We start from the raw sequence: 10,856 nt of genomic DNA on the forward strand, positions 1-10,856 counted from the left end.
CCAGTTGATATGCTTGAAAACTATACACATACGTAGTGAATGATCCTTGTTCGGGACCATGACTACGTTGATGAGCCACTCGGAGTGGTATATCTCGCGGATGAACTCAGCTGCCAGGAGCCGAGCCACCTCTTCACCAATCGCCTTCCTTTTTTCCCTGGCAGATCAGCAGAGATGCTCTTTGACAGGTTTTGCTTTTGGGTCGACACGCAAACGGTGCTCAGCCAGCCTCCTGGGTACACCTGGCATGTCTGATGGTTTCCATGCAAAGATGTCCCAGTTCTCACAGAGGAACTGGATGAGCATGACTTCCTATTTGCTGCCAAGTGTCGTTGAGATGTGGGTCGGAGCAGCAGTGGGGTTTTCTGGGTGAATGCGGACTGGCTTCGTTTCACCGGCCGACTGAAATGCTGATTCTGAAGCAAGCTTCTTGGCTCGTAACAAATCACTCAGATCAACATTTTTCTTGTACTCCTCCAGTTCCACCACCGCCATTTTCTCATCAGCAATCTTGGAACCCTTCTGGAGGCACTCTTCTGCTCTCTGCCTATTTCTGGTGATTGTGATCACACCTTTAGGTCCGGGCATCTTCAACTTAAGATACACGTAACATGGACGGGCCATGAAATGAGCATATGTGGGCCTGCCCAGAATAGCATGATAGGCACTATGGAAATCCACTACCTCGAAAGTCAACTTCTCCTTGCGGAAATTCTTGGAATGACCGAAAACCATGTCAAGAGCATTCTGCCCGAGCGACTTTGGTTTCTTTCCTGGGATGACTCCGTGGAACTGCATGTTGCTCTCACTGAGTTTGGACATCAGAATGCCCATCCCTTGGAGGGTCTCAGCATAAAGAATGTTCAGACCACTGCCGCCATCCATGAGAAGTTTAGCCAGTCGGGTGCCCCCAATGACTGGGTCGACCACCAACGCTTGCCGCCCTGGGGTAGAAATGTGCGCGGGGTGATCTAATTGGTCGAATGTAATGGGATTTTTCGACCACTTCAGGTATGTCATGGTTGCTGGAGCAACCATGTTCACTTCTCTGTTTATGACTTTCAGTCGACTTTTGCTCTCGACATCAGCAAAAATCAACAAGGTAGCATTAACATTCGGGTAACCCTCATCTTCATCCTTATCACAGTCCTTTCCACTGGCTGACCCTCTCTGAACTTCTGAATCAGGAGTCTGCACTGTCGAGTGGTATGCTTGGGCAGAATCAAGTTACCCTCTTCATCCTTCTTCGTGTGAATGTGACACGGCAAATCCAGGATGTCTCGGTCAGACTGATCCTTCAACTTTTTGCAAGTGCCTTCGAATGTCTTGATAAATACTTGGGCTAGGTCTTCCCAATAGAAGATGCTTTCAGGAGTCAACTGATTCAACCAAGCTCTAGCCAAACCTTCAAGCATCAAGGGGAGGTGCTTCATGGCTACGTCATCGTTGCCTCCACCAATCTGCACCGCCACTCGATAATCTTCTAACCATGTGTCTGGCTTTGACTCGCCAGTAAACTTGCTCACTCCCGCAACCAATCTGAAGTAGGGCGGGATCTCAACTGCTCGGATGGCCCTGCTGAAACATTCAGGCCCAGGAACGAACGCTCTGCTTCCAATCGGATGATCTCTGTCTTGTCCTTCTCTGTTAGCTCTGCCTCTGTCAACCAAGCCCTGTATGAGGACTGACCTTGCATCGGATCCAGGCTCTCTTGCATCAACTGAATTCTCCGCTCATCACCATACGGGCGCCTGTCATCATACCGTCGGAGCACGTACGACCCACCCCTCGGAGGGGGTGTAGGCACTCGACGACGGTTATCATGCTGGTATCGAGGATCAATCTGTCCGTGACCTCGGCCAAAGTACTGGTCCTGGAGATAACCATGGTGTTTACGCCGCGGAGGGGACCTTGTACTATGTGCCGACTGAACCGTGTCCGCCACCATAGACCTGCTGTGAATCCTATTGCGCGACTGAGAAACAGCTGGGTTCTGTTTCCCGGCCACTCTGAGCAGTGCCCGAATTTGCTGCAAACCTCTACCAGCTTCTGAACGGGACAGCTGAGTTGAGTGTGCTATATGTGCAACCGCTACAACATTCTGGATCGGGGTACGATATACCTGACATTCTTCCCGAGGTTTAGTCGGAAACAGCTGTCGCGGCCGTCGACTAGAGCCTGGAATATGTTGTCGGGCCCAATCGTCGAGCGCTTGCTGAAGATTCTCCAGACACGTACGCTCATCCAGGGTGGCTAAACACATAGCCTCCAAAGCCAGAGCCTCGGAGGTCTCCCCAACGATGGGGGTCTGGAGGGCCTAGAGGTTTCGGTGATGCAGCTCTTCCCTCTGCTCTTCAGTGAGGGCTTGGGGGTAATACTCGTCGTGATCGCGCGACGGGCCACCGCTGCCACCGCCACCGCCGTGACGGAATCTAGGCAGACTACGCTGGGAGTCGACCATGAGGACTCTCGCCGTGGGATCGTTGCTCTCACACTCGCAAAGTGTATCTGAGTGGCCAGTTGGCAGATCGAACAACCCATAAAGGGATTCGTTGCGCTCAATTACCATGACTTGAGTGGTGGTCGACTGACGAACCACCGCATGCCTCACCCACCGCTGAAGCCGTGAACGACCGGATCGCTTGCGGTGACGGACATCGGGGAGCGAAGATGCTACGGGAGCCGGTTGATACTGAGTCGATCGTTGCCGCAAGAGGACGCCACAGGCACTCACGTGGAAGTGCACCGCCCTGCGGATGGGGAGAGCCTTGATGTCGAGGGGAGCTTCCTAAAGCCAGGCGGAGTCGTCGGCGATGAAGACGAGCGCCCGAGATGGATCTCGTGACCCAGGGCCAAACCACCACCGGAAACCATGTTGATGGAGATCAAAAATTGCAATCTCACCAGAAGTTGCTCAGACGCCTGCCCCACGTTGGGCACCAACTGTAGTGGGAACGAGTCTGACAGTAGAAGTATGGGGTACGTAAGAGAGGGCAGAGTCCTAGCTACAGTGAGATTATACGCACAAGTTTACGAGTTCAGGCCCCTCTCGGAGGAGGTAACAACCCTACGTCTCGGTGCCGTGGAGGCTTGTCAATTGACATGTGTGATAGTTATAGGGGGTGCGAACCCTTGTGCCAGTGGGGAGGGATGGCTTATATAGAGTGCGCCTGGCCACTCGGAGCCTTCAGTTACATAGGGGTTGAATGAGAGTTATGTCCCGAACGTTACTGGTAACGCCCGCAATAAATGGTCTTTATGATGACGGAGTGAATGCCTGACCGTCGCCATCCTGGGGTGACTTTAGGCCTTCTATACTCCGAGTGGGTTCTTGTATGGTCGAGTGAAGTTATCATGGTCGAGTGGAATTGTGCTATCCGAGTGGAATCTTCCATCGAGTGGATTGCACTTCATGATGATTTTAGTTGATATCTTCTGCTGGACCTTGTAGGCTTTTGACTCTAGGGCAATGTCCTTGGGTAGGGTGTCTAGGTCAGGCCTAAAACCATACCCTAAGTACATGTCATCGTCAGCGCCCCCTAGCTTGTGGGCCCCTCGATACTCCTCCAACCCTAATCTTTGGCCTATAAATTCCCAAATATTACCAAACCAATAGAAGCGTCCACCAAAATAATTTTCGGCCACCGCAAGCCTCTGTTTCCGTGAGATCCCATCTTGGGGCCTTTCCAGGCATCCTGCTGGAGGTGGATTCGATCACGGAGGGCATCTACATCAACTCTATTACCCTACCGATGAAGCGTGTGTAGTTTACCACAGACCTATGGGTCCATAGCTAGTAGCTAGATGGCTTGTTTTATCTCTTTGATCTTCAATACAATGTTCTCCTCGATGTTCTTGGAGTTTTATCCGATGTAATATTCTTTTGCGGTGTGTTTGTGGAGATCCGATGAATTATGGATTTATGAGCAGATGATCTACGAATATTATTTGAATCTTCCCTGAATTCTTATATGCATGATTTGATATCTTTGTATTTCTCTTTAAATTATCGGTTTTGTTTGGCAAACTAGATTGGTTTTTCTTGCAATGGAAGAGGTGCTTAGTTTTGGGTTCAATCTTGTGATGTCCTCACCCAGTGACAAAGTAGTGGTAGCGAGGCACGTATTTGTATTTTTGCCATCAAGGGTAAAAATATGGTGTTTTCATCATATTGTTTGAGTTTATCCCTCGACATCATGTCATCTTACTTAAGGCGTTACTCCATTCTTATGAACTTAATACTCAAGATGCATGCTGGATAGCGGTCGGTGTGTGGAGTAATAGTAGTAGATGCAGGCAGGAGTTGGTCTACTTGACACAGACGTGATGCCTATATTCATAGTCATTGCCTTGGATATCGTCATAACTTTGCACTTTTCTATCAATTGCTCGACAATAATTTGTTCAGCCACCATATTATTTTCCTTCAAGAGAGAAGCCTCTAGTGAAACCTATGGCCCCCGGGTCTATTTTCCATCATATATTTTCAGATCTATATACCAAAAAGCCCAAAAATACCTTGCTACAATTTATTTTATTTTATTTTACGTTTTAGTAAGCTTTTATATCTATTTCTATCAGATCGCATCCTTGCAAGTGACCTTGGATGGATTGACAACCCCTTTATCACGTTGGGTGCAAGTGTTTGATTGTTTGTGCAGGTGCATAGATTGGAGACTTGCATGTATCTCCTACTGGATTGATTCCTTTGTTCTTAACTAAGGGAAATACTTATCTCTACTTTGCTGCATCACCCTTTTCTATTCAAGGGAAAAACCAATGCAAGTTGAGGAAGAAGCAGGAAGAATTTCTAGCGTCATTGCCGGGGAGATCTACATCAAGCCTACCAAGTACCGATCATAGACTCTCATCCCTTGCATTACATTATTTTCCATTTGCCTCTCACTTTCCTCTCCCCCACTTCTAAACCAATTTCAGAAAAACACAAAAACATTTGCCTTTTTATTTGCCCTTCTTCCGTTCGTCTTTTCGTTTTCTTTTTGGTTGCTCGTGTATTAAATTGCTTGCTTTGTCACGATGTCTCAAGAAAATACCAAGTTGTGTGACGTTTCCAATACTAATAATAATGATTTTATTAGTACTCCGATTGCTCCCTCCACTAGTGCGGAATCTTATAAAATTAATGCCGCTTTACTGAATCTTGTCATGAAAGATCAATTTTCCCGCCTTCCTAGTGAAGATGCCGCATCCCATCTAAATACTTTCGTTGAGTTATGTGATATGCAAAAGAAGAAAATGTGGTATATTGTTAAATTGAAGCTATTTCCACTCTCACTACGAGATCACGCTAAAACTTGGTTTTCATCTTTGCCTAAAAATAGTATTGATTCGTGGAATAAGTGTAAAGGTGCTTTTATTTCCAAGTATTTTCCTCCCGCTAAGATCATCTCCCTTAGGAACGATATTATAAATTTTGAGCAAATTGATCATGAACATGGTGCGCAATCTTGGGAGAGGACAAAATGGATGATAAGAAATTGCCCTCTCATGGTTTAAGTTTATGGATGATAATACAATTCTTTTTATGCCAGATTGAATTTTGCATCTAGGAATCTTTTAGATACCACCACGGGAGGTACTTTTATGGAAATTACTTTAGGAGAAGCTACTAAACTCCTTGACGATATTATGGCTAATTATTCTCAATGGCACACCAAAAGATCTTCTAGTAGTAAAAAAGTGTATGCGATTGAAGAGATTAATACTTTGAGTTGAAAGATGGATGAACTTATGAAATTGGTTGCTAGTAAGAGTGTTCCTATTGATCCTAATGATATGAATTTGTCTACTTTGATTGAGAATAATAACGAATCTATGGATGTGAATTTTGTTGGTAGGAACAATTTTGGTAATAACGCATATAGAGGTCATTTCAACCCTAGGCCGTTTCCTAGTAATTCCTCTAATAATTATGGTAATTCCTACAACAATTCTTATGGAAATTATAATAAGATGCCCTTTGATATTGAGAATAATATTAAAGAATTTATTAATTTGCAAAAAGTTTTCAATGCTATGGTTGAAGAAAAGTTGCCAAGATTGATGATTTGGCTAGGGTGTTTGGTGTTCCCTCCGGCAAGCTACATGGATTCTTCGTGTCCCATCGGGGGATTGAAGCTAACCCCGACAAGATCGAGGCCATTGAGGAGATCCAAGAGCCAAGGATAGTTAAGGATGCGAGATGCTTGACGAGATGCGTTGCCGCGCTAAGCAGTTTCATTTCAAAGTCTGCCAAGCGTGCCCCGCCGTTCCTCAAAATTTGGAAGAAGGCAGGGCCTATGAAGTGGACCACGGAAGCAGATACAGCCTTGTGAGAGTTGAAGGCTTACCTGTCATCTGTGCCTACCTTGGTTGCACCCAAACCTCAATAGCCGTTACTGCTTTACTTGGCAGCAACCAACCAAGTGGTCAGTGCAACCTTGGTAGCAGGACGAGAAGTGGATGAAGCAGAGAGCGGCCATTCCGTGCCAAAGTCAGAAGAGGATCAGAACAGCAGTAAGCACGGCAATGAGTGCAACCCCAAGGACGTCGGCAAGGAAGAAAGTGGTGCAGCGCCCAGTCTACTTCGTCAGCTCCTTGTTAGAAGGTGCTAGCTCGAGGTACTCTGGTGTGCAAAAGTTGATCTTTGGCCTCATCATGGCCTCAAGGAAACTACACCACTACTTCCAAGCCCATGAGATCATGGTTGTTACTCATTTTCCGCTGCAAAGGATAATTCGAAACCCTGAGGCTACTGGTAGAATAGTGGAGTGGGCTTTGGAGTTATCCAGCTTTGGTCTAAAGTTTGAGAGCACTTCAACCATTCAAAGAAGGGCGCTGGCAGAGTTTATTGCAGAATGGATGCCAAACCCTGATGAGGAAGCAATGGAAACAGCTCTCCTCGGCAAGGAATCACCCCAAGAATGGATTATGTATTTTGGTGGTGCTTTTTCCCTACAAGGTGTAGGAGCTGGCGTGCTACTTGTTGCCCCCTCCGGGAGCACTTGATGTATGTCATCCAAATGCACTTTGCTCGGGAAGAAGCCACCAACAATACATCTGAGTATGAAGGGATCCTTGCCGGGCTCAGGATTGCAGCAGAATTGGGAATTAAGAAGCTGGGATTTGAGGAGATTCACAGTTGGTGGTGAGACAAGTCAACAAGGATTATTAAAGCCCATTGATGGAAGCATATGTTGAGAAATTAAGGAGGTTAGAGGAGCTCTTTGTCGGGTTGCATACAGAGCACGTACACCTTGCGGAAAATAGCATAGCTGATCACCTGTTAAAGTGTGCTGCGCAGAAGCTTCCTGTGGAACCAGGAACTTTTGTTCTCCACCTCTCTCAACCCTCTCTATCACCATCCACAATGGCTCGGAAAAGGAGAAAGTTGGACTACGGTAAGCCTCTCCCGATCGAGCCATCCGCTCCCGGCAGAGACCCTGCTGGAAACAACTCCTCACAGCCTACCGGACCACCCTCTCTAGCCGGGCCCATGATCCCCGCAAATGAGGCTGGTGCTCCCGCAGCCGAGGAGGTACCGCTAGTCCTCGTTCCCGAGCCTCGGGATCCAACTTAGGCAAGGCACATCATCCGCTTCCTCCAAACTGGAGAACTCCCCGGTGATCTAGATGAAGCTGAGAAAGTAGCCCGGAGGGCCAGTATGTATCAGTTTGTCGATGAAACTCTGCACAAAAGGAGGCCCAACGGTGTGATTGAAGTGTGTCTTCCGGGAGGATGGAAAGGAACTACTGGCTGAGATTCATAAAGGAATGTGCGGCTCACACATTGGATCAAGGGCATTAGTTGGGAAAGCATTCTGGCAAGGATTATATTGGCCCACAACCCTCCACTACGCAGTTGAGCTCATCACGACATGTGAGGCCTGTCAGTTCCATTCCAAGAAAAGACACCTGCCTGCCCAAGCTCTTCAGACAATCCCTCTGTCATGGCCATTTCGGTCTGGGGGCTCGATATCCTCGGGCCCTTCCCTCGAGCAATCGGGGGCTCTGAATTCTTGTTCGTTGCCATCGACAAGTTTACAAAAGTGGCTGGAGGTGACTGCCGTGAGGAAGGTGACTGCTCAGTCAGCTGTCAAGTTCTTGAAAGAATTGGTGTGTCGTTTCGGAATTCTGGCTAGGATCATCACTGATAACGGTACCTGATTCACGAGCCACGCCTTCATGCAATATGTTCAAACCCTCGGATGCAAGCTCTCATTTGCCTTTGTGGCACATCCCCGGAGCAATGGACAAGCTGAGAGGGTGAACGCTGAAGTGCTTCGTGGACTCAAGATAAGAACTTTCGATACGCTGCAGAAGCACGACAGGCGGTGGATCGAGGAGCTGCCGTTAGTTCTCTGGTCCCTCAGAATGACACCTAATCGAGCTACTGGGCAAACTCCCTTCTCACTGGTCTCCTCGGGTGCTTGCCTATAACGAAGTAGCGCAGGATCAGCACCGGCATGACGACGCTGTGCTACTTGAGGAGAACCATCTCGGGGCCGCTACGCGTGCTGCACGCTATCAACAAGCCCTGTGTCGCTATCACAGCGGTAGGGTTCGTGCCCGGTGTCTTGAGGAAGGTGACCTTGTCCTTAGGCGCGTTCAGTCTGCCAAGGGTACACACAAGTAATCACCAAAATGGGAAGGCCCTTACCCGGTAGTACGAGTCTCCAGACCCGGTGCAGTCCATCTTGACACCAGAGATGGCATGCCGTTGCAAAACTCATGGAACATTGAGCATCTCCGTAAATTCTCCCTGTAAGGCGTAGAGGCTGTCGGGCCCTGCCCGTCAGCCACCCGTTGTACATGGCATTGCCGAAGTTGCATGTAACCCCTTGTACAAGCCGGGGAGATGACCCTGTGCAATAGAAAATAAAGAAGCGTTGTAGGGGGGGCAACTAAGATTGCAGGCATGCACAAGCACACCCAGATCATTGCATAAGCATTTCATGAGCATTTGCATATGCATATAGATAGGATTGCATCCTACATTCATTCTCATCTACATGGAGATGATGGTTCTTGCCGTGAACCTGGCTTCGGCAAAGGACGAGAAGATTGCACGGCACGGCGATCCCCGGCAAGCCAAACAGATAAGTTCTCCTCTTGTCCATTAGTATTATGTAAAGCTACTTTGCATAAGAAAACCTTGCCTCCCTCTTTGAAACTTAGGTGCTCCCATCCATGACTCGAACGCTGCTTCAGTCACGGTGGTCGCAGTGGACTTAGGGAAGAAGGGGTTTGGCGCGGGGCTGGCCCCTCTGTCTATTACTCGGTAGACGAAGTTCTCCGACTGACAAAGAGGGTGCCGACAGGAAATCCTGTCGGGGAAAACTCTTTTATTCTATTAAAGAGGCACTACACCTCTGCATGGACATACACATGCACGAGTTCCCAACAAGACTCATCTTTTTCATTCATATGCAGTTACAAGTACAAGCATTACAGAATACAAAGATGGACTTCAGAGATTATATTATTTGAATTAAAATTTGGAAGTTGCCAGCTAATTTAAGATTGAAAAAAGATATGTGCTCCATGATCCCCTATTTTTGTTCCCCCTCCTTCAGGCACTATGGTCGAAGGAGGAAAAGACGAGAAAAGGAGCACCCAAGCAGGAGCCCACCCCAGTCTCGTCAGGGCCCGTCGGGCACTGCCTGACAAGACAGGGAGTGGCAAGGCTGCAAAGGAGGAGCCCAGGGGACAGGAGGGCGCCTCCTGGTCGCCACCTCCGGGACCAGCAAGAAGCCCTGGTTTGAGCGCCAGTGGAGTCAACCACCCAAGCTTAGCCTGAAGACTGCTGGAGGCGAGGAGAAGACACCAAGAGAACATCCCTCCCTGGCTATCACCTAAAGAGTCTAGAGATGACGATGCCGGGGAGGGATGGTGTAGGATCGAAAGTATGTCTAGAGGGGGGTGATTAGACTACTTGACCAAATAAAAATTTAACCTTTTCCCTATTTTAGTTCTTGGCAGATTTTAGCTATTTTAGGACAAGTCAAGCAATCATCACACAATTCAAGCAAGCATGCAAAGAGTATATTGGCAGCGGAAAGTAAAGCATGCAACTTGCAAGAATGTAAAGGGAAGGTTTTGGAGAATTCAAACGCAATTGGAGACACGGATGTTTTTCCCGTGGTTCGGATAGGTGGTGCTATCCTACATCCACGTTGATGGAGACTTCAACCCACAAAGGGTAACGGTTGCGAGAGTCCACGGAGGGCTCCACCCACAAAGGGTAACGGTTGCGCGAGTCCACACAGGGCTCCACCCACGAAGGGTCCACGAAGAAGCAACCACCCACAAAGGGTCCACGAAGAAGCAACCTTGTATATCCCACCATGGCCATCGCCCACACAGGACTTGCCTCACTAGCGGTTGATCTTCACGAAGTAGGTGATCTCCTTTCCCTTACAAACTCCTTGGTTCAACTCCACAATCTTGTCGGAGGCTCCCAAGTGACACCTAGCCAATCTAGGAGACACCACTCTCCAAGAAGTAACAAATGGTGTGTAGGTAATGAACTCCTTGCTCTTGTGCTTCAAATGATAGTCTCCCCAACACTCAACTCTCTCTCATAGGATTTGGATTTTGTGGAAAGAAGATTTGAGTGGAAAGCAACTTGGAGAGGCTAGAGATCAAGATTCATATGGTAGGAATGGAATATCTTGGTCTCAACACATGAGTAGGTGGTTCTCTCTCAAAACATATGAGTTGGAATGATGTATGTGTTCTGATGGCTCTCTCTTCGAATGAAGAGGAGGTGGAGGGGTATATATAGCCTCCACAAAAAATCCAAATGTTACACACAATTTTCCAATCTCGGTGGGACTGAATCAACAAACTCGGTCG

General features: G+C 47.8%; 1 protein-coding gene across 1 annotated transcript; it reads right to left on the bottom strand.

The window, feature by feature from the left end:
- Window positions 1-312: 312 nt before the first annotated feature.
- LOC147965183 (uncharacterized) lies at window positions 313-1,020 on the bottom strand. The gene has a single exon (XM_087530327.1). It carries the CDS (start codon window positions 1,018-1,020, stop codon window positions 313-315), a length of 708 nt encoding a protein of 235 aa, XP_087386453.1.
- Window positions 1,021-10,856: the final 9,836 nt, after the last annotated feature.

Source organism: Triticum urartu, chromosome 6A, assembly GCF_056163025.1.
Source record: "Triticum urartu cultivar PI428250 chromosome 6A, HENAU_Tu73, whole genome shotgun sequence".
NCBI lineage: Eukaryota > Viridiplantae > Streptophyta > Magnoliopsida > Poales > Poaceae > Triticum > Triticum urartu.

Bases quoted from the DNA above. Each gene is read 5' to 3' on its own strand.
- LOC147965183 (XM_087530327.1), bottom strand. From the start codon at position 1,020: ATGACATACCTGAAGTGGTCGAAAAATCCCATTACATTCGACCAATTA.